Source organism: Trifolium pratense, linkage group LG2 (assembly GCF_020283565.1).
Source record: "Trifolium pratense cultivar HEN17-A07 linkage group LG2, ARS_RC_1.1, whole genome shotgun sequence".
Taxonomy (NCBI): Eukaryota; Viridiplantae; Streptophyta; class Magnoliopsida; order Fabales; family Fabaceae; genus Trifolium; species Trifolium pratense.
Window position 1 is genome coordinate 43,155,569 of NC_060060.1, and position 24,146 is coordinate 43,179,714.

A 24,146-nucleotide genomic window follows, 5' to 3' on the forward strand; every position below is an offset into this window, starting at 1 on the left:
TTGTTATGAAATTCTCGTAAAAAAGCCATCACGTCATTTTTCACAATAGTCCAGCAAGCCTTAAAAAAGTTAAGATTGAAGCCATCTGGGCCCGGACTCTTATTACCATCACAATCCCATATAGTATCTTTCACCTCCTCTTCTTCAAACGGTGCTAACCCATATAGTATTTCTCTTTCTTCTTGTTGTTGTGCTGCCTCCTTCTTCTCTTTCTGCCTACTGCTTCTTTTTAGTTTTTTTTATTTTAACTCTGTTTTCTCCTTTTCCTCCTTCTTCTAAGGCCAAAACATTGTTAATTTGATCTGACTTCTTTCAAAATCGAAAATACAGTTAAACTTCTGAAACTGTCTGATCTACATATCTATGATCTTCTCAATGATTCATTGTCATACCTCTTCTTTGTTTCTTTCTTATTTCTTTCTTCTTTTTCTATTTTTCGTTTTTTTTTTTAAAATGCATAAAACTGCTAAGGTTCATGGTTGTCTGTATTGCGTGTTTCTCTTCTTCTTAAAAGCAAAACGGTTTCGTTTAGTTTTTGTTTTAAAAAAATAATAATAATTCAACCCGCCGGTTTGCAAAACCGCCGGTTCGTCGGTTTTTTCCGGTTTTGACCGGTTCTCACCGGTTCAATTGCTTATCCGGTCCAACAATCAGACCAAACCGGTAGACCTCCGGTTTCCGGTTCAACCGGTCCAACCGGCCGGTTCGGTTCTGTTTTTAAAACACTGGGTTGCGTTGTTATCAAATTACAAACAACAACACGTCATTTTAAATCGGTTAACGACCGAACTGATTTAAATGGTGCTGCCAGCTATATTAAAAAAATCAGCTTTTTATAATTTTAAAAGCTTCCTTCATATCAAATTTTATATTTTTGTCAAAAAAAAAAAGCTTCCTTCATATCAAATTTTATATTTAACTTAGAAACTTTTAGTAATTGATTTTAAAATAATTTCCGAGAATTCTAAATTATATAATTATTAAAAGTAATAAATCAAAGATAAAAACCATACTTACAATTAAATTAAATAATAATTCTAAAGTCTTGGTCTTCATCTTGTTATCATCGAAACTCAGCCAAGGTCAGCAAAAAATCATCTTTACACAATTTACATTTTATTGCAATTTTCCTTTAGATTCATGTCCATGAGAGCACAGTCTTATACATGTAATTGTGTTGGATCCAATCCAAGTCCTAGATTACCCGTTGGATTCGTTATGTTGGAGTGAAAAGTACCATTTCATTGTGTTAATACACCACTGTCAGCAACAACATTAAAAAATAATTAATTCAAAATGATTAGAAATTGTTTATATCACTTGATCAGTAAATATGTTTAAGGGACAAAATCAACACATTGATATATCGAAGAGACATAATTACTAAATATTCTAAAGTGGCAAATAACATTGGTAAATTAAAATGCTAAAAATATTTAATTGTTTTAATATTTGATGAACTTTATACACTATAAATTGATATAATTGTATTCTATTTGTCATATACAAAAAGAAATAAAATATGAATAAAAATCTTAAGTTAGCTCCCGCAATAATTTTATTTGCTTTCCTATTTTTTGTTACAGGGGAGGTTGACTGGGTACTTAATGATGTGCGTCCAACAGCTACCGAATGTACATCCTCTAAAGATTGTCCTGATTTTGAAATAAAACCCAAACTCTTCATTTCTGTGTGCGATAAGGGCTATTGTCTAACTCTAAACAAATTCAATCATGATCCACTATAGAGAGGAATGTCATCTAATAAGCAACCAATAATTATATTATTTTTTTTAATTTCACGTAATTGCAACTTTGCAATGAAATTAAATAATCTTCTTTTCCCTTTATTTTGGATGTCTCACATATATTTCACGCACTTTGTAACGTGAATTGAGAAATTTGTTGTACTTATTTTCTTTGTTGTTTAGAACCTTTTTTTATACTATTTTTGTTGTTTATATTAATATATAATATATTTTTTATTAGAAAAGAAAGATAGTTAGCTAAATTTCATCGCAACTTTTATCATATGAAAATAAAGTGCTGACGATTGTCCACAAATGTTTGTAGGCAACATGAACTTTCTACGTGCATTGATGGCTATCGTTAATAAGAGTGGGTATCAAATTCAAGAGAGTAGATAATCTCTTCAATAATTGTGTTACCACTGAATAATTTTATTTTTATCTTTCAATTCGTAATTTTACCTTTAAACTATAGCTTTGAATTCTAAACATAAAAGAAATAAGACACTAAATATTATATTATAGTTAAATTGTCTTCTATCTTGATTTTATGTTTCACCATGGCCTTCATTTTAATATCCTATCACTAAAAAATTTTAAATCTGATTCTAATATTTGTGATATTTAGGTTGAAAAAATATTGTTTGTCAAAAAAAAAAAAAGTTGAAAAAACAATAAACTCTAATACTATGTTTCAATATTGTCATAGGTTAGATTTTTTATACAATTCAATTCACCGGCGCAATGTCCTTCTTCCCCGGCGCCGGTTGTTTTCTTCTTTGTTTTCGTCCTCTATTTTGTTCTTCTTGGAGTTTTGGCTGTCCAACACCACACCTCTGCTTTTTCGACGGTTGTAGCCGACGGTTATGGTGGTGGTAGATCTGGTTTCGTTTTTCGCCCTCGGCAAGCTGGTCGTTGTTTCGGCGCGGTTCTGGTGGTCTTGAGGGGTTTTGGTGTCGGTTTTGTGTGGGTTTGGCGCGGATTTGGCCTCCATGGTGGTGAGATTCGGGTGCTTATGGGGTGGTGATGTTGTTGTAGTCACAGCAATGGTTGTTGTTGTGATTCCGCGGATCTTGCGCCGTTTTTTATGGTGTTGGTGTCGTTTCACGTTTTTCTGTTCTGTTTTTGTTCCAGTGGTTGGCGTGGTGTTTTGGATCTTGCGATGGGTCAGAGTAAAAAAAATAGATTCTTTACTCAAATATCTTAAGCAGCTCAAGTAGATTCTCTGTATTTTTTATTTGTTGTTGTTAGCTTGGTTAAATTTCTATTTTTCTTTTCAACTTTCAATTTCATGCTTTTCAATTTGTTTATCTTGTCAACATGATGGGTTAAATGATAATAATACATAATTTTCCTTCTTGAGGGATATTTGTACTTCTCTAGTTAATTTGACACATTAATATGTTTTTATTTATTGTTGTTTCTAGTTTTAGTTTGTTTTATAGAATCACTTATAACATATGTTGTGTTTGTTATCTTATATGCAGGATCGATGTCAATGAAGTTAGGGCATTTAGAAGAAGACATTACTATATTAATTAAATTTTACTGTCATAAATCATATATTTATAGAAACAAGAGCATTATGTAATTTTGGATATGTAGTTTTTAAATTTCTATTAGATATTATCAATTTTCTGCAAATTTCGAATTCGTATGTGTTGTTTTGAACTTTCTATTAGAGATTACCAGTTTTATGCAAATTTAAGATATTTTGAAGGTTTATTATATCATTAAAATTTAATTATCTTTAAATAAAATTTAATTTTCTTTTAGATATTTCGCATTTTCTTTAAAGGTACCTAAGAAATTGTTTGTATATAGAAGTGTTGTCTAAAAGGCACCATAAGATATCGCTTGTATAAAAAAACGCTGTCTAAAGGTAATATAAGATAACGCTTGTATAAAAAACGTTTTTTAAAGGTACCATAAGATAGCGTTTGTATACAAAAGCGTTGTCTAAAGGTACCATAAGATAACGTTTGTATACAAAGCGATATCTATAGCTATCATAAAATAGCGCTTGTATAAAAAAGCACTGTCTAAAGATACCATAACATAGCGCTTGTATAAAAAAGCGTTGTCTAAAGGTTTCATAAGATAGCGCTTCTATAAAAAGGCGTTGTCTTATGGTACCATTAGACAACACTTTTACTTGATTATGAAGAGTTATCTAAACTTTTAGCAGTGTCAGAATAGATAGCGCTTTATAAACACTGTCTAACGCCAAAATAAGCACGGTCTAAAGCCTTTTTTGGCATAGTTGGTGTACCACAGTAACCTCATTAACGTTGAAACAGTATAAAAATCACTATGTCATTTACTTATCGTTGTTGTTATATTTTTGCTTAGCGTTTGTTGAGTTTAAAAAAGAATCTAAATTATTTAGAAACCCAATTCAAAGGTTGCGTTGTTATCAAATTACAAACAGCAACATGTCATTTTAAATCGGTTAACGACCGAACTGATTTAAATTGTGCTGCCAGCTATTTTAAAAAAATCAGCATTTTATAGTTTTAAAAGCTTCCATCATATTGAATTTTATATTTAACTTAGAAACTTTTTGTAATTGATTTTAAAATAATTTCCGAGCATTCTAAGTTATACAATTATTAAAAGTAATAAATCAAAGATAAAAACCATACTTACAATTAAATTAAATAATAATTCTAAAGTCTTGGTCTTCATCTTGCTATCATCGAAACTCAGCACCAAGGTCAAGCAAAAAATCTTCTTCACACAATTTACCTTTTATTGCAATTTTCGTTATGTTGGAGTGAAAAGTACCATTTCATTGTGTTAATACACCACTGTTAGCAACAACATTAAAAAATAGTTAATTCTAAATGATTAGAAATTGTTTATATCACTTGATCAGTAAATGTGTTTAAGGGACAAAATCAACACATTGATATATCGAAGAGACATAATTACTAAATATTCTAAAGTGGCAAATAACATTGGTAAATTAAAATGCTAAAAATATTTAATTGTTTTAATATTTGATGAACTTTATACACTATAAATTGATATAATTGTATTCTATTTGTCATATACAAAAAGAAATAAAATATGAATAAAAATCTTAAGTTAGCTCCCGCAATAATTTTATTTGCTTTCCTATTTTTTGTTACAGGAGAGGTTGACTGCTGGGTAATTGACACGCAACCCACAGATACCAAATGTACATCCACTAAAGATTGTTTTGATTTTGTAGTAGAACCCCAATGCTTCGTTTCTGTGTGCGACAATGGCTATTGTGCCACCATCGTTAAGCTTCAATTTCCATTATAGGTACCCAAACGCCATATGTAGGGAGGAATGTCATCTAATAGTAAGCAACCAATAATTATATATTTTTTTTAATTTCACGCAATTGCAACTTTGAAATGAAATTATATAATCTTCTTTTCTCTTTATTTTGGATGTCTCACAGATATTTCACGCACTTTGTAACGACATAAGTTATGGTGCATAAGCCTTGCTTATGCACACCATGCATAAATATCTAAATTGCTTAGCGCGCCTCCCAATTTGCTTAGTGCGCCCCCCCAATTTGCTTAGTACACCCCCCAAATTGCTTATCGTCCCCAGTTTACTTAGCACGCCCCCCAAATTGCTTATGCGCCCCCCCCACCCTAACATAAATAACACACAAAACATTCCACAAGTAGAATGATTTTGGATTACAACCCTCTAAAACCATTCGACAGTAAAAATGGTTTTGGCATTATAAATTTATAAGTACATCTAATGTGAAACCATTCCACAACAAAAATGGTTTTGGGGGGCATGCAAGAAAATCTGGGGGGACGCTAAGCAATCTGGGGGTGCGTTAAGCAATTTTCATTATTTATGCATGGTGCATAAGGAAAAAACTAATGCACCATAACCACTCCCCTTTGTAACGTGACTTTAGAAATTTGTTGCACTTATTTTCTTTGTTGTTTAGAACCTTTTTTTATACTATTTTCGTTGTTTATATTAATATATAATATATTTTTCATTAAAAAAGGAAGATAGTTAGCTAAATTTCATTGCAACTTTTATCATATGAAAATAAAGTGCTGACGATTGTCCACAAATGTTTGTAGGCAACATGAACTTTCTACGTGCATTGATGGATATCGTTAATAAGAGGTATCAAATTCAAGAGAGTAGATAATCTCTTCAATAATTGTGTTACCACTAAATAATTTTATTTTTATCTTTCAATTCATAATTTTACCTTTAAACTATAGCTTTGTATTCTAAACATAAAAGAAATAAGACACTAAATATTATAGTTAAATTGTCTTCTATCTTGATTTTATGTTTCACCATGGCCTTCATTTTAATCCTATCACTAAAGAATTTTAAATCTGATTCTAATATTTGTGATATTTAAGTTGAAAAAATACTGTTTGTCAAAAAAAAAAAAAAGTTGAACAGACAATAAACTCTAATACTATGTTTCAATATTGTCATAGGTTAGATTTTTTAAACAATTCAATTCACATTTCGGTTGAATGGAGAGTGGGACTCCATGTGATTAATTGGTTTAACTCAAGTGACTATTTAGCGATCATAAATTTGTGGATTATTTTAAATTTTAAACAATAACATTTTAAAGAAAAAAAAATCATTCGTATAAACAAACTACATATATACCATCATTGAGATACAAATATAGTGGATGTCAGATTCTTCATGTTGATGCTTTTCCAAGTTCTTTTCTTGTTTGATAAAAAAAAATTAAATATATTTTTAATCTTTATAATTATAGAGATATTTTGTTTTAGTCACTATAAATGTTTTTGTTTGGGAACTTCACTTATCTCTCAAACCTCTCTCTAACTTTTTTCTTTCTGACCTCTCTCTACAAAAGTAAGATCCGCTCCTTCCCTAAAATCCAAAGTTCTAAACATCTCTTTCACTATGTAGTAAATCGCACTACAACATTTACGCTTTTAGACAACAGTTCAAAATTGTAGCCTAAACCATGAAAATTGTTGCCTAAAAGTATAGGGAACAGTTTCCACCCGTTTTATAAGCGAGCGTTACCTATTATCTATGGTTACAGTTTTTTCGCGTTTTGGGCACACTTTTAGAAACCGTCGCCAAAGCTATCGGAAATAGGGAACAGTTGTTCTGCAAACTTTAGGCAACAGTTTTTACCCGTTGCCGATTCTATTTACACTTCAGAACTGTTACCAAAAGATTAAGCAAAGGGAACAATTTTCAAGTGTCCCTGTTACATATAGGCAACATATTTTTTTTTATTTAAATTTTTTTTTTGGGTACAAACGCAACATATTTTTAAATATGCATTAATATAGACAATAATTTTAAAAATATTTTGACCAAATTTAATATTCAATTTATACATTTGAAATAAAAATGAGGCAAAAATACATGAAATCCTTTATTCAAATATTTGTATAGTATTACATAAATGCATAGTGGAGTACCTCCACTCTATGGTATGGGTACTAAAAAGTAGCAAACATGTACTGCTACTATAAAACACCTGAAGACTTATTCAAATAAAAAACTATAAAACACCTAAAGTCATGGTTAATGCTCCCATGACTTTTTAATACAAACTAAGACAATATTTTCTCAAAACTATAAATACAACTAAAATTGAGCAAACTGTAAAATAGTAAATTTCCTTTCAATACCCCCACAATCTTGGCTACTTAATCATACGAAGAATCACCTACAATATGCCTTATGTTACTTTCTTTAAACGATCATTATCAATTCCAACCTTTCTTTGATCGTAATTCCTTTTCATCGTATTTCTCCAATGCAAAACCTGCTACACCAACTTAATTAATCAATAGCTGAACAAAAACATAATGAGGACCCAAAACTACATCAATCAAAGATAGCATACTACCACAAACATACTTATAAACTATTTTTGAACGTTTCAAACCCAATTAAATTGAGTTCTCCAATAATTGATGCATTTGCTCTTATTCTTAACTATACAAGAACAACAAACGATCATATTCACAAGAACAACAAACTAGTATATGTTAAAATATAATTGCCAATCTACCATTTTTTCTTTAAACTATAAATTTTATTGATCGCTAAAACCAAGGTTGTATAGCATTGTAAGGGGGAAGGGAGCACATCGCTAAAACCAATCCCATTATACCTACCAACACCCACACAAGGCCACAAAGGGCGCACACCAGAGAGAAACATAAGCTAATGGCATCCACACAAAATAAAAAATAGCATAAAACCAAATTAAACCAAGGGGAACTTGAACTCAAACACAAAATAGCAGAGCATCCAAGAATACTGTCATAGACATCCAATTACTCGACAAACCAACCCGGATAGCAACACCAAAACACACAACAGATCACAGCAGCACCTAATTGAAACTGGATAGCAAAACCACATCCAAAGAAAGTAGCAATCTGCTGCGACTGAAGCAATAAAAAACTTGTTTCGCAAAGAAAGAATCCCACCGCTACTGCCTTCCGAAGCTAGAAAGGCAGTTCTCATCTCCCCACAAGCTAAAACACGGATAGCAGCACCATAACATTAAGAATTAGGAATAATATAAGTATATGATAACCAACTAAAACTATTTCTTTCTTTTGAGAGTGTTGTGTCTGCTCTGTCTGAATTAACATATAACATATGCAATCTTAGTGCTCTTTTTGTTATTTCTCAAGAAGGTCGTGAGGCAGATATATTGTTGGAACTCATGGCAGGGAAATAACAATATCAACAAAGGAATAAAATATTGAGGCATAGTTTAATTTAATTTAATTTAACATTAAAAGAAATACTTTACCACTACTTACATGATACATAGAAGTTCGAATTCATAGAGAATAAACATAGCTTAGCCTAAACAAAGTTTTATAAGTAGATATTTCATCAAGCACCTTCTTTGAAAAAACAAACAAAAGGAATGTACATTATTTAACCACAAGAACTAAGCTTACTTTGGTGTTGCAAAATGACTTGAGATTGACAAAATATAGTTTGCTAGAACTCTAGAAGATGTTTTCCCTTATCTCAGTGGATTCACACATGACTTGATTTCAAAAACCCCACCAAAATACCTGCATAACAGTGAGTTAAAACATTAAAATGCTTCTTCCTAACATTAAATTGAGCCACAAAAATTCAGCCAGAATCTCATAGCCAAACAATCGATATCTCATAACCAAATTAACCTAAAAAATTCAGCCACAACAACAAAAACAAACAAACCCAGAAAAACAAACTAGAAGAAAAAAGGACAGACAAACCTAGAACCACAAACCAGAAAAAATCCTTCAACAAATTCAGATCTACAATCTGTTAATTCCTTCTCAGTGTTCGTGCTTAAGCTAAAGCTTACATGATCAACCATGAAACCCTTATCGTAGCCACCAACGCCGCTAGATAATCTCTGAAACTATAACGCCACTAAGAAGGTCGGGGAGATAGGGTCTTTCGGATTGAAGCCATTAATTTTGGTCAAAGAAAAAACACGAGGAAGAGGAATAGATCGAAAACCCTAAAAAGCTAGGGATTGAATGGTGAAAGGGAATATAGATCTGAAACCCTAAAAATCTAGGGATTGAACAGTGAGAGGTAATTTAGAGAGCTACAGATTGAGGTAGATTTTCGATTTTGCGGTGGTGTTTGAAGAGTAGGAGACGAAGGAGAAGGAAGGCACACGGTGGAGTTTTGTGTTTAGATTGGACTAGTGTTTTTTTTTTTTTTTTTTTGAGGGAATTGGACTAGTGTTTTGTACCGAAAGAAAATTGACTAAAAATTAATAGAGATTTGATTAGAAAGAGCAATTAGAAAGAAAAAAAATTAATAAAGTGCACAACACATGTTTTTTTATATAACTTTTTTTTTCTTTCCTTATTTATAGAGATTTGATTTTAGTTGTTTCTCTATTAATTATTTATAATTATTTAATATATTAATTAGTTGTAATTATGTGATTATTTTGTGTTTAATCATTAGTGCTTAGGTGATAGCTCACCTAAGAATTTCTCTTATAATCAGGGCCGGCCCAACATATGTTGAGGCCTAAAGCGAAAAATTAAATGAGGCCTTTTAGAAATGATTAAAAAAAAAGTTTGTCAAAAAAAATAAAAGAAATGATAAAAAAAAAATATTAATCCTTTTATACAATAATAGTTGTCACACCTCGGCTAAAACAATCGTTAAACAATTGTTTTATTTCTAATATTATTTTTAATTACTTTTTTCAAGTTTTCAAAAAATAGTGGGATTGGTCCCTTTGATTAGTCGATCCTAGGGCCGGATATCAAGTTTTTTAAAAAAAAAAAAAGAAAAGAAGTTATAGGTAATTTTGTAAAAAATAGTTTTTTTTGATAATTTTTGTAAAATATAATTTAATCACTTATGAATAATTATAATAAATCATCAGGTCAAAAAATTAACTTTGTTAGTGAATTAATTATATTGGTGTACTGCTCACCAAGAAAGCAATTACGGTGGTGGTGGTGTGTTATTATTCAAACATTGGAAAATGAGGCTTATTAATAATTTTTGGAAAAATAAATTGAAAATGCAACAGTTAAGTTTCGATCCTGTGACCAAGAGCTAAAAAATGCAAGGCCTTCAGCCGCTGCGCTATTACTAAAATACTGTCAACAATTAGGAACAAATATCTCTATATTAAAAATTGAGGTCTATTTCCCCAACAAAAAAAAAACAATTGAGGCCTATTTCTTGGCCCAAATTTTGGGGGCCTAAAGCCCTAACTTCACTTGCTTTGGGCTTGGGCCGGCCCTGCTTATAATAACATAGTCAAATATTTATCTTTCAAAAAATAAACTTAAATAAAAAACTTTGTAATGTTGAATATTAAAAGTAACAGTGCATAAATGTAGCCTTTTCTCATAAATAATGTAACAGCTAAAAATTGTTCCCACAAATATCTAGGGGCACAGTTGTTAACTATTGCAAAAGAAATATGATAATAACAGTCCGCAACTGTTCCCTTTTCAGTTTAAGGGAACAATTATTTAGCGTTTCCTATAAAGAACTGGCAACAGTCATAATGTGTTGACTAAGCCACTTTTAGGTAACAATTTTTACATGTTGCATAAAACATTGTTGCCAAAGACAACAATTGTTGTAGTGTCGGTGGTGGTGGTGTGTAGTGTTATCCCTCCGCACCACCGTGTTCAGATCGGCGCAGTGTCCTTCTTCTCAGGCGCCGGTTGTTTTCTTCTTTGTTTTCGTCCTTTCTCTGACCGTTTTCCAAATCTGTTGAGATTTGCAGGGTTCTTGTGTGTCTGGTTGACCTCTTCTGTGTCGGTGTTCACTATTTTGAGGTGGTCTTCGAGCTGAGACTGTTATGCCGGTTGCTGCCGTGTTTGTTGGCTCTGTCATCGTCTCGTTTGTAGGGAGTCTTCGAACTGGGACTTGTCTGCCTAGGTTCTCATTCTACTGTGGTCTCATCAATTTTTAGTCTGAAGGAGTTGTTTTTAAGATTCTGATGGACCGATCATTTTTTATTCGAGATTGGGAGTTAGAGTCGATCTGGTGGCAACTTTTGGGGCTGGGTTGGTGTCTTCTGGTGGCGTGATTTCCGTTTTTGGGAGTAGGAGATGGACCTCTATTAGGTGGTGTTTGTGTTTGGCGTTCCGCAATGAGTTCCATTTTATACAAAAAATTAAGATGGCAAATCAGAAGCATCAAGCATAGGTAATCCAGGCAACAAAATCTGTCTCTCCAACAAAGGAAACTCTAACCATCCCTTTAAAACATGAAAATTTATGTTATTAACAGAACATGCTTGAGTTAAGAAAACAGCTATAGGTAGTTCATATTTCTTTGCGACATCAACAACCCAAGGTAAAAAAGCATCATGAATAACACAATCTGCAGGGTTGTTTGATGATGTTAACTTGTCAAGAAGTCGTTCTCGAGTTTTTTATCCGATTCCACGAAAGGTTCCCTTGTGTGTTTCGATCGTCTTTGAGGCGGTAAGTCCTCCTTCGTCGAAACCTGTTGAGAATAATATGCCTAAATATCTTCTGAAGATCTTAGATTTAAATATTATTTAGATTTATATTTAAAATATGATAATATTAGGTTTTATGATTTATATTTCTATTTAGAATATTTAAGATTTGTTTAGAATTTATTATAGGATTAGTTTTGTTTTAAAAATATATGATTTGTTTTTATGTAGCTCTATATATAGAGCCATAAGCATAATGAATAAAATAAGAACTTTAGTATTCTTCATATAACCCTATATTTGAGGAGTTTTCTCCCTAAATTTATATCTCACCAAATTCCGCAATACAAAAACACAAAAAACCATATCAGTGGCATCCGAGCCAACGTTCATAAGGACCTGTGAAGATGGATTTTTCAAAGGTTGCTCCTCCGATCTTTGATGGAGAAGACTATGATCTTTGGGCGGTGAGAATGGAGGCATTCTTAGATGCTCTAGATCTATCGGAAACTGTGGAGGATGATTACGATGTTTCTTCGTTACCAAAAGATCCCACAGCAGAACAGATGAAAACTCATAAAGAAAGAAAAACCAAGAGGGCAAAGGCAAAGACTTGTTTGTTTGCAAGTGTCTCACAAACCGTCTTTATTAAAATCATGACTCTCAAAACACCAAAAGAAATTTGGGATTACCTAAAAGAAGAATATAAAGGAGATGAAAGGATTCGAAGCATGCAAGTTATGAATTTATTGAGAGAGTTCGAGTTGCAAAGAATGAAGGAGGATGAAACAATCAAGACATACGCTGATAAATTATTGGTTATTGCTAATAAGGTACGATTACTAGGCACTCAATTTTCTGATTCCAGAATTGTGGAAAAACTCCTTGTAACGGTACCTGAAAGATATGAAGCCTCTATAGCCGCCTTGGAGAACACAAAAGATTTGAGTAAAATCATTCTGCCAGAAGTGTTACATGCATTGCAGGCACAAGAACAAAGAAGACTTATGAGGGAAGAAAGAACTATAGATGGTATATGTCTAGCAAAAGGTTTTGGAAAGAAATACCAACACAAACCATGTCCTCATTGCAAAAAGGATAATCACTCACCAAAGAATTGTTGGTGGAGGTCTGATGCAAAATGTGAAAAATGTGGTAAATTAGGTCATATGATGAAGGTATGCACATCACAACAACAAGAAGGAGATGTTAACATTGCTCATGAACAATATGAAGAAGACCAGGAATTACTACTTGCAATCTCAGGTTTTACAACCAACAAACCGTCAAAAGAATGGCTCATTGACAGTGGTTGCACAAACCATATGACTTATGATCGAGATCTTTTCAAAGAGCTCAATAAAACTTCTATTTCCAAAGTCAGAATTGGGAATGGAGAACAAATTGCAGTAGAAGGCATTGGAACAATTTCAATTAAAACTCATGCAGGTATGAAACAAATTTCCAATGTTTTATATGTTCCTGAAATTAATCAGAATCTTTTAAGTGTTGCTCAGTTGTTGGAGAAAAATTATAAAGTGATATTTGAACATAAAAGTTGTGTGATTAAGGATCAAAACAATAAGGAAGTGATCACATCTCAGATTAAAGGCAAAAAATTTGTTTTAGATTTAATGAAGAATGATCATATTATTGAAGAGAAAAAAGAACTTAAATTCAAAGAAGATCGCGAAGATTCAGGTATTTTGAAGAAATTTCAAGTTAAGGAGGAGAATAAATACGCTTGTGAAAAATCACCTAAAAGTCATAACAAATGCAATGTTTCTACCATGAAGTCCACAAGGCACAAAGATGCTAAAGCTTGCGATAAGAAGAAGAATCAAAACAAGAAGAATAATTTTTCAAGAAGCTCAGATTGGATACGCACAAAAGATATTCAGTCAAGGAGGAGTGTTGAGAATAATATGCCTAAATATCTTCTGAAGATCTTAGATTTAAATATTATTTAGATTTATATTTAAAATATGATAATATTAGGTTTTATGATTTATATTTCTATTTAGAATATTTAAGATTTGTTTAGAATTTATTATAGGATTAGTTTTGTTTTAAAAATATATGATTTGTTTTTATGTAGCTCTATATATAGAGCCATAAGCATAATGAATAAAATAAGAACTTTAGTATTCTTCATATAACCCTATATTTGAGGAGAGTTTTCTCCCTAAATTTATATCTCACCAAATTCCGCAATACAAAAACACAAAAAACCATATCAAAACCATCTGAGATGATTTCGAAATTAATGGAGTTATTGAGGTTTATGGTTGCGATGGTTTTGGAAGTGGAAATGGTGTTTACTAGTGTTACTTTTATTCCTTTTTGGAGTAAACGTTTTGAGAATTGAAGCATTGGATTTATGTGACCTTGTGTTGGATATGGAATTACTAATCAGTGAGATGTTTGGTTTTTTATTTCTTTCTCCATTTCTAAGTCTTTCTGTGTTCAATGTTAGGATCCAAATGCTTCATTTGTAATTTTCTCTTCATTTTAATAAGAGCATAAGAGCATCTACAGTAGTATAATAAGTAGTTCGGTTGGTGAGCTAAACGACATAGAAATAGATTTTAAAAAATTGATTTAATGACGGAAATTAGAGAGCGAATAAAATTCCTCACTAATTGTGACGGAATTAAATATTGCATCTAAAAAATATAGAATTACATCATATAATTTGTAAGGGAATTTAAAATATGTCACAAATTAGTGGAATTTGAATTACATCAAAATTTTGAGGTAATTTCAAATCTGTCACAAATTTTAGTTAGGGAATTTGAAATTTCTCATAAATTAGAGAGGGAATTCTAAGAATAAATGTATTTTTGGTCTCTCATTAGTGACATATATTTCCGTTGTGATGAATTATTCCGTCACAATTTATGACGTATGATAAATTTCCTCACTAATAATTTGCGACATTGAAATTGGTTACAAATTTTGGGTCGTCATTAAATCCGTCATTAAACGTGTTTGTGACGGAAATTTGACTAATTAGCGACATATTTCTTCCGTCTCTAAGTTTCATTTTTCTAGTAGTGTTAATTGTGTAGTTACCACATGCAAATCAACTTATGTGGTTTTTTGTAGGGTAAATATCCCAAATTATTAAAGGATAGAGTAAGTCTCATCGATTAAAAAATATAATAAACATTCCACGAATTATTTATTTATCTTTTGCAAGGAATTTCACATTTTGTTATTGAAGTGAAAATCTAGAGAAAAAAAAGGAAGATTGAGAGTCATGTGAGCTTAACTTAATTAGTTGGAACAATGCAGCATAAAACGTCTAAATGAAAAAAAAAATTATGGGAGATTCTAAATTAAACCATTTATCTTTTGTCCTGTTGTAGCCATCAAGTTTCAAATCTCTACGCCCCCAAGTGACTTCTCTATTCTCTTACTCGCTGATGCGCAGGGGATAATCTTCATCCGGGAGTAATTTTCGCTTCTATTTTGTCTTTTTGTTTTGTTTTCTCTACTGTAACAAAAAAAATTATGCAAATTTGTTACTAACTCACTATCTAGACTATAATAAATTTGCAGCTACAAACCATTTTATTTTATAATGGATCAGGATCAAGATTGCAATAGTGACTGATGAATTAAAATCGAACAGTTTAAATGGAAATGGACATATTTTTTTAATCGTCAAAAATGAATGAAACGGTGACCAATGAACTTTCAGGGTGGATGTAGGAATATCCACAAACTCAAAAATATTCCTGCAAAGAAAAAGTCCAAAATCACAATAGGAAAAAGGCCAAAATCCTACATGGAAAGTTCACAATCATTGAATTAATTATTTGTTATCTTTTTTTTAATATTACATACATTGAGTGTTTCAAAAAATATTCATGATAATGATTTGTTGGATTTTCTCTTCTTTTCTTTTTTTTCTTTTTCTTTTAGGTTATCATTTTATAGGTATGAAGTTCGCCAATAATAGGGATTAATTTTTGTTGAAAAACTTATAAAACACACAAGGTAACTTTTCCCTTTCAACCGAACTTTCCTATGCATAGGAGACTCCTTTTGGTAGCAGTCAAAAATCGAACTTCTAACCAACTGCTTGAAGAACCCAAAACTCTTACCACTTTGAAGCAATTATATTCTCTCTTTATCATTTACACCCTTCTTCAAATATATGGTCTTTCTTTACTCTAAAACAAAACACATTGAAGTAGAAAACAAATACCACAAAGAAACCAAACACCCAATGGAAAACCAAAGAAAAAACCATGTACCACATTGTTTAGTGTTACCATATCCATTACAAGGCCATATAAATCCTATGCTCCAATTCTCTAAACGTTTAGTTCAACAAGGAGTAAAAGTAACACTAGTAAACACAATTTCCATTTGGAACAAAATCAACAAAAACAACCTAGATCTCAATTCAATTGAAATTGAAAGCATCTCAGATGGTTATGACAATGGAGGACTTTCATCAGCAGAAAACATGGAATCTTACAAAGAAACTTTCTGGAAAATTGGACCAAAAACACTTTCTCAACTTCTTCAAAAACTTCAAAGTTCAAACAACCCTGTTGATTGTGTTATCTATGATGCTTTCTTACATTGGACTTTTGATGTTTCCAAGAGTTTTGGAATCCCTGTTGGTGTTTTCTTAACTCAAGCTTGTTCTGTTAATAATATCAATTTTCATGCTTTTGAGAAATGGATTGAGTTACCAATTTCAAAGAGTGAAATTATTTTGCCTGGATTGCCTAAGCTTGAAGCTTCTGATTTGCCATCTTTCTTGTATCAATATGGAACCTATCCTGGTTACTTTGATATTCTTACAAACCAATTTTCAAAGATTGATCAAGCTGAGTGGGTTCTTGTCAACACTTTTTATGAACTTGAGCCAGAGGTATGTGAGTTACTTGTATTTTATTAACTATCTACACAAACATACTATATGACATTGATAACCGACATGAGTAATAATTTGAGAATATTAATTAGTTTAATTTAATGTAGTAGCATGTGTAAGCTATGAACACCTCTATGATTAGGCATGTCGTTGTGTCCGACACACGTCAGTTTCCGGTATTCATATGACACTCGTATGACACATGTCGGAGTGTCGGACAACTCTAACGGGTGTCCAAAAAAAAAAGTTTTTCCTTTACTCCGCTGCTCATTGGATCGGTGTCCGATATATATAAGACACATGTTAGATCTTTTATAAATATGTGTTAGTGTCCTCTGTTTTTTACATTATCGATGTATCCGTGTTTGTATTGTATCAGGTGTTCGTATTGTGTCAGTGTTTGACACATACATCCCTACAATTAAAAGTGTTTGTGCTAACGAGCTTATATTATATTTGAAAATCTAATTCGAAATTTCAATTAGGTTGTCGATTGGTTGGCGAAGAAATGGCGATTAAAGACGATAGGACCATGTGTTCCATCCATGTTCTTAGACAAAAGACTCAAAGATGACAATGACTATGGGATAAGCACTTTTGGTCCAAATTCTGAAGCTTGCATCAAATGGCTAGATAATAAACCAAAAGATTCAGTTGTCTATGTCTCTTTTGGAAGTTTGGCAGGTCTAAGTGAGGACCAAACAAAGGAAATAGCTTATGGATTAAGAGATTGTGAAATGTATTTCATATGGGTTGTTAGAGATTCAGAAAAGGGAAAGTTTCCAAAAGAATTTTTGGATTTATCATTAGAGAAAGGATTAATTGTCAATTGGTGTCCACAACTACAAGTGTTAACACATGAAGCTGTTGGTTGTTTCGTGACACATTGTGGTTGGAATTCGACATTGGAAGCTTTGAGTGTTGGAGTTCCTGTTATTGCGATGCCACTTTGGACCGATCAAATCACAAATGCAAAGTTTATTGTTGATGTATGGAAAATTGGAGTTAAAGGTATTGCTGATGAGAAAGGGGTTGTTAGAAGAGAAACAATTAAGGATTGTATAACGGAAATAATGGAGACGGAAAAGGGAAATGAAATGAAGAAGAATGCCGTTAATTGGAAGAGTCTCGCCAAGATAGTGGTTGATGAAGGTGGAAGTTCTGATAAGAATATTGTTGAGTTTTTGAATGAATTGACACTCCGCTAAGTTACATAGCTTGTACCACAACTAAAAGGATTTTCCGTAGTTCGGATGTTCCTGCATTTGTTGTTAGTGTATTGATAATCGTTTGATTGATCAATTACAATTTACAAATTACGCAGATTTTCATTTGGTTTTCTAAATCGAAATTAATGAAATTGGAATTTAGACTATACAATCTTGATCCACTAGGTCATCACCAATGTACTAATTGCGTGAATTTAAAATATTCGTCCAAAGTGAATTTAAAATATCCATCCAAATGCAAAGCTCTGTGAAGCTGTCAATGTCAAAGATTACTAATTTCTGTACAGATACTTTGATAGTGGGAACTTTAGGCTCCTTGAAACCTGCTTAAACAATATTGAAATTATTATTCTTCATTATACAGGCGTGCGAGAATGGAATTTCGATATAATATAACAAAGAACTTTATGAGATTATTAAGTGAGTGAGACAAAGATGTTACCTTTAAAGCCAAATCTTCAGATATAGTTTATCGATACCGATTTGAGCCTTCAATTGGACAACTCTTTCCTTTGAAAATAAAATTAGCATTGTAGAGAGTGGATAGCTGCAAAAGAACATCAGACATCAGTGAACCGCTACCACATTGAGCTCCTAATTCTTCATTGTTTTGTTCCTCTTCATCAGATGCGTCTTCTCCAACAGAAACAATACACTGAAAGATCGCTATCAATCTCTCTAATGGAAAAGTTCCAGGTCCTTTCATCAGTAGTTCCTCTTCTAACATTTCTTTCTTTTCAAGCGCTTTCTCACAGGCCCTGTGCATTCAACATCATATTCAGACAACAACAATAATAATTGAGTAATGCTCAATAAGAATGTATTGTGGGCACATACAAATCTTTTATCAATAACTATGAAAAATATAACAAATCCATCCAAACAACGGTTGGAACTTCAATTCATAATTCTTCTCACGGAGAAAATAAATTTAAAAGGAAAATAAGTAAAAATAACAAATAAAAAGCCAAGAAAGGTTTTGCTTAAATAATAAAGAAATATCGAAGGTACTAAACTAGCACTGAAGTCTCAAAACATTGCAGAGCAATGTTTTTTCGGCACAGAAAAAAATTGTTTTGAATCACAATACTTACTTCCTCTTTCGCTTTTGATTATCAGAACCACCTTTGGAATCAAAAAGTGAAGCATCAAGAGTAGCAGGGTTTCTGGAGGCAAGAAATGCTGAAATAAGAAGATAGTTTGCACTGGTCGACATATGAAAATCAAGATCACTGATTTCCTCAGATCTCTCCGATCTCTTCAGATTACCCTTAAGCTTTGTCTCTTTACCACTCTCAGTTTCACTTGAACGAGGAGATGAAACCTTAAATACATCGTTCAGAGAGGAAGCAATGTGATTGAATAGCCTCCTCTTCATGTCTTCGTTAGGAACAACTCCCTTTCCCTTATCACTTAAAGGTTCGCAATATTTTTCAAATAATGGCTTTAATGCAGAAGACAACTCACCAACTTGCCGAGTAATTCTGCAGAAAGGCCTCAGAGCTACACTGCATGAAAAGAAACAAAACTCTTCACTATATGAGATTGTGTAAAGCTTAAAATGGAAACAGATATTAGTGATAAAAATGTCTTACTCGAGAAATGAGGAATACAACTTCTGGTTCGCTTGGTTTCTCAATAAGATTTGACGCATATCGCCTTCTGTGTAATCAGGAAAGTAAATGGGGATAGGCTCCACATAACCCATGTTAGTAGAGTAAAACGTATCTGGTGAAGCACTGCTGATGAAAATCAGACCAACCTCAGGCATATTTAGCATATCATAGAGATTAAAGAGTAAGGGCAATATCGTCGAGCTTTTGTCCCAATCTCGAACAAGATGAAAATTGTCAAATACCAAGTAGATCATATTTCCCATTCCCCCATGTATATTCTTTTCTGAGATCGATTTTTCTGATTTCACCTTCAGTTTGTCTATAACACTGGTCAATGCTTCACGAAGAAAATTGATAAAATCGGACGGTCTTTCACAACGCTTTGCATTTGTATAACAATTGACAGCATTTTTTCTATGGAGAAGTAACTGATTTAGAACACACTCGAACAATAGACGTTGGTTATAACACGTCCTACAACTAGAATAAAGTAAACAAGAGGCCTTTGGAAACGTTTGAATAATTGAAGAATGATACTGGTTTTTCCAGTAGAAGCACCTCCATACACAAACATAGGAAGTATTGGCGAATTCAAAGGTCCTAAAAGACGCACAATCTCATGAATCTGACTACTTCTACCGGGAAAACTGGAAATTATATCATCCAGGCTAATAGGGTTTCCTCCAACCAAAAGGTCATTGATTGTTAGGGATTCAAGGCTGTTGTTTTCTTTTGATGCAGGTTTAATATTTGAATTCGATGTTGAAGATAAAGACCTTGTCGTTCTTCTGGGGATTTGCGGGGCGTCCTCTTTATCCATGTATCTTAGCTGCTCAAGAACTTAGTTTCTGATGAATGAAGGAATAATCAGTTAGAAATGAAATTGCAAAGATCAACCAGTAGTAGGATTTAGGAATGCAAATTTTGGTTAATGGAGGATATCATATCCTAATCCAACCACACACTTGTGACCCAAAACACAAGTCTATATACCTTACACACTTGTGACCCAAAACACAAGTCTCTATACCTTACAGAAAAAATGCATTTATTTTTTTTTGGATACATTCAAATAAATATTTTAAAAATAACATATTATTATCTTTTATTCAATCCTACCTCTCCCTATACACAAAAAACAATGCATTCTTGGGAATTTTCAATCCTTCAATTCAGTGGCATCAATTAACACCTGTACATTAAAAGGGCATCGATTTATTCATCCATCCACCCACACCCGATTTCAGTCCACAAGAACGAACACATTCCTGGTCTCTTAACTTGTTATTAACACAACACTATGAATAATCTATGAATCACTTACACAGACACTTGACACAAACACAAGTAATAATTAGAGAAAACAAAAGTGATTGTATGTAACTATTCGGATCCGACGTCAAGTCCACATCTCCGAAAGATTGTCCGCTTTGGGGTTAACCCGTCACGATTTTGTCCTTTGTAGAAAAGGCACCTCAGTGGTTTGAAAGGTGTGGGTGTTGTATATAAACTACCCTTAGCCTCGAACAGTAACCAAAACAAGTATCATATTGATGTACTGTCACGCCTTTAATATAAAGTGTTGGTGCTACATAGTGAATATGCTCATTCAACATACTCAAGAATGTTATGCTATTCTAGATATGTCTCTATAAGGCATGATAGAAGTTCTTAAAATGAAAACAATTATATTGAAAATGGTTGCTATAAAGAAAACAATTGATAGATTGGACTTCACCACATTTCCAAGGTATTACTATCAAAGTAAATCAAGTTCAGAATCTGGACTTTTAAACACGGGATGGAAAATACAAAAAATAACCCCACTTTCCCTTTTACTTGGCAGATGCAAAATGTAGTAGACCTTATCAAACCTAATCCTCCTATCCAGTATGCTAGATTACACACAAACACTAGACCCACCAACCAATTGCAGCATTCATTAACAATCAAGCATAAATTTCAACAATTCCGCCTAAAAAACTAGCTACTACAATTAAGAATTTCTAGCCTCACTCAAAACACTTAATATTCAAACAATCCCTCCCCCTACACCTCAGATTCAGTTCCGTACCTGGCTTGAAGAATATAGAAAGACCAAAATCAATAGCCTTAATACTAGAAATTCTCCGGCTTAAGATCACGATGAATCACTAGCAACAACAATATTAAAGGCAAATTCACAAAAAAGAGACAAACATATGTACTCTGTAGTTGCAACCCTAGACTTCACAAAATCAATGTGGTTTCAGTAAAATCCAACATAATCTTAATCTGAGATGTGATGTGATTAAGGAATTAAAGCAACTTACCGAAGCATATATATGAGAAGATTAACATCCTTACGGAATCGCAGTTTGTATGTGGTGATAGCATTTAATTGATAAAGGGGATAATAAAATGACAGATTTGAGTGACAATAACAGCAATGAAAACATACCTAGAAGAAGAAGAAGAAGAAGAAGAAGAAGCTTCAAGAATTGTAGTGACAGGGTGGCGGCGGTGGCGGGAAAAAAGAGATAAAGTTTCCATTTCACTATGTGTTTGGTTTTGCTGTGACAAGAATTGATTTTGACAAAATTGAATTTGATAAATTTGATTTTGATTAAAAGTGGGTTGAAGAGAATTGATATATGTATAAGTGATTCTCAAGATTTTATGTTTTTTTAGATAATTTGAATCAAAATTGATTTTGGATATATGATTTTTAAAATGGACTTTACATATGTGTATTTAAAATCAAATTTCATTTATTTTTTTTATATAATTATTTTATATTTGTATTGTATTACAAGACAAAAAAAAAAAAGACATCCTTAAAACTCAAAACGCGATTCACTTCACCGTAGAAGCTTGGTTTTCTAGCTTCAAATAAACTCGTTTAGCTTTAGAATCACAGCTATAGAATTGTGTTTGCAATTTACCCAAACGGTCCAAAAAAAGATGAAATCGCATTTGAGCCTGTAGAATCGCTTTTGAGGCTTCCCGACGCCAAAACAAACAGACGTTAAGGGCCCGTTTAAATTAGCTTATTTTTGAGTTTATGCAAATAGATTATGCAATTTTTATATATTATTATAAGTTTGTCAATGTAGGTCATGATAAAATAGCTTATAAAAATGCAATTTTGTGCGGTGTGAACTTATAAAATAGCATTGCTTCAAAACAAAAAACTTATAAAATAGTATAAAAAAACCTAATTTTTATTGTATAAACTGTTTGTATAAGCTTCAAGATAAACTAATCAAAACGATCCCTAAATAAATTTTTTCTTAATAAAGTAAGAGTTAAAAAAAAATTAACTTATTAATATTTATTATTTCTTAATTCATATACAAAACTTTAAAAAAACCAAAGTTTTGGCACGAGTATTTTCAAAGTGTTGAAAAATGGCCCGTAGGCGTAGGGTGCTAATTTGCACTGATGATGGAATTCTTCATAGTGATTATCCGTTTGAAGCTTTGAAAAAAGGGAATTTTTTTCCCGCAGAGACAAGAATGGAAGAAAAGGTTTTTCCTAAGACATATTTGTTTATGAAGAATGTAAAAGTTAATTTTGCTGAATCATGAGAATGACATGCATTTATGTTTATCTCTTATTCATAAGAAATGGACAAAAGTTTCCATAGAAAAACAAAAAGAAATGAACAAAGGTCAATAATAGAAGGCATCTAAGAGATGAATATCTCAGTGTTTCCAATAGTCACATGACATCATTACCGGTAAATAGTAAGTCCGTGAATTTTTTTCATAAGTAAGTGATGGAATGGATAACAACTACTACCTCCGGGCTTAAATATTATAAGCAAATTTTTTATATTTATATTTATTGGATAATTAATGTAATTGGTCTTAATTATAGACTAGATATATTAAGTATTCAACAAATCTAAAAAGTAAAAATTTATTTATAATTAAGGCCGAAAAGAGTATAAAAAATATTCAAATATTTATAATTTCACAATGAAAACAATCTTAAACGGTGACAAATTTAGATTTTTTTTGTCGTGAAAACTAAAAAATACTATATATATATATATTTTGACAAGAGAAATATATTGAGAATTTTTATAAAATAAACAATTTTAGTGACAAAATAAGAATTTATAAAAAAAACAACTTTAATGACAAAATAAAAACTCAAAATACATAAAAACGGTTATATAAATTACAATTGTCCTATATTAGGTTTCATATTCTAGTGGTGTTAGAATACATATTCCAACTTATAATTCTCCCGAAAAATTTTCCCCAAAAATGATTGGAAACTTTTATTTCGATAAATTCTTGAAATTGTTTTTATATGAAATCAAAACTTTTTCAGAAAAAATGGCGAACTTTTTTTTCCGAATAAAATATCAGATCTTTTTTCCTAAAAAAAAATCGGAAACTTTTTTTTCGGAAAAAACTCCGGAATTGTTTTTTATCTGAAATTGAAACTTCATTCCGAGAAATAATCGGGAACTTTTTCTCTGAAAAGAATCAAAAACTTTTTGCCGAAAAAATATCAAAAACTTTTTTCCGGAAAAACATCAACTTTTTTTCCAAATAAAATATCAGAACTTTTTTCCAGAAAAAAGATCGGATATTTTTTTTCCTGAAAAAACTCTGGAATTGAAAACTGATTTTTTTACTCAAAAACCAGTTTTGTAAAAAAAAAAAAACCAGTTATTAAACCAAAAACTGGTTTTTAAAAGCAAAAA

General features: G+C 32.0%; 2 protein-coding genes, 3 long non-coding RNA genes and 1 pseudogene across 5 annotated transcripts in view; 2 read left to right on the forward strand and 4 right to left on the reverse strand.

The window, feature by feature from the left end:
- The window catches only part of LOC123907755 (UDP-glycosyltransferase 74G1-like), a 32,130-nt gene extending 27,586 nt beyond the window's left edge, over nucleotides 1-4,544 (reverse strand). Inside the window, exons 1-2 of the mRNA XM_045958134.1 lie at nucleotides 4,397-4,544; nucleotides 1,018-1,260 (exon numbers count right to left, since the gene is read on the reverse strand). The gene's annotated coding sequence lies outside the window, so the exon portion shown is untranslated. The remainder of the gene's footprint in view (nucleotides 1-1,017; nucleotides 1,261-4,396) is intronic.
- A 193-nt stretch (nucleotides 4,545-4,737) lies between these two features.
- LOC123907756 lies at nucleotides 4,738-6,066 on the forward strand. Its single transcript, XR_006809372.1, has 2 exons — nucleotides 4,738-5,081; nucleotides 5,842-6,066. It is a non-coding gene; the product is annotated as an uncharacterized LOC123907756 (long non-coding RNA).
- Nucleotides 6,067-7,127: 1,061 nt separating this feature from the next.
- Nucleotides 7,128-9,544, reverse strand: LOC123907758. The gene is made up of 3 exons (XR_006809374.1): nucleotides 9,016-9,544; nucleotides 8,707-8,826; nucleotides 7,128-7,547 (listed from the first exon to the last, which is right to left on the reverse strand). It is a non-coding gene; the product is annotated as an uncharacterized LOC123907758 (long non-coding RNA).
- A 1,351-nt stretch (nucleotides 9,545-10,895) lies between these two features.
- On the reverse strand, nucleotides 10,896-15,067 carry LOC123907759. The gene is made up of 2 exons (XR_006809375.1): nucleotides 13,946-15,067; nucleotides 10,896-11,746 (listed from the first exon to the last, which is right to left on the reverse strand). It is a non-coding gene; the product is annotated as an uncharacterized LOC123907759 (long non-coding RNA).
- Nucleotides 15,068-15,667: 600 nt separating this feature from the next.
- LOC123907761 (UDP-glycosyltransferase 74G1-like) lies at nucleotides 15,668-17,930 on the forward strand. Its single transcript, XM_045958136.1, has 2 exons — nucleotides 15,668-16,596; nucleotides 17,085-17,930. The coding sequence occupies exons 1-2, from the start codon at nucleotides 15,868-15,870 to the stop codon at nucleotides 17,805-17,807; spliced, it is 1,452 nt and encodes a 483-aa protein (XP_045814092.1). The 5' UTR covers nucleotides 15,668-15,867; the 3' UTR covers nucleotides 17,808-17,930.
- A 119-nt stretch (nucleotides 17,931-18,049) lies between these two features.
- LOC123907760 lies at nucleotides 18,050-21,511 on the reverse strand (annotated as a pseudogene).
- Between the last annotated feature and the right edge of the window lie 2,635 nt (nucleotides 21,512-24,146).

Coding starts and splice junctions, on each gene's coding strand:
- LOC123907761 (XM_045958136.1), top strand. CDS start 15,868: ATGGTCTTTCTTTACTCTAAAACAAAACACATTGAAGTAGAAAACAAA. Junction 16,597..17,084: donor TTTATGAACTTGAGCCAGAG/GTATGTGAGTTA, acceptor AATTTCAATTAG/GTTGTCGATTGGTTGGCGAA.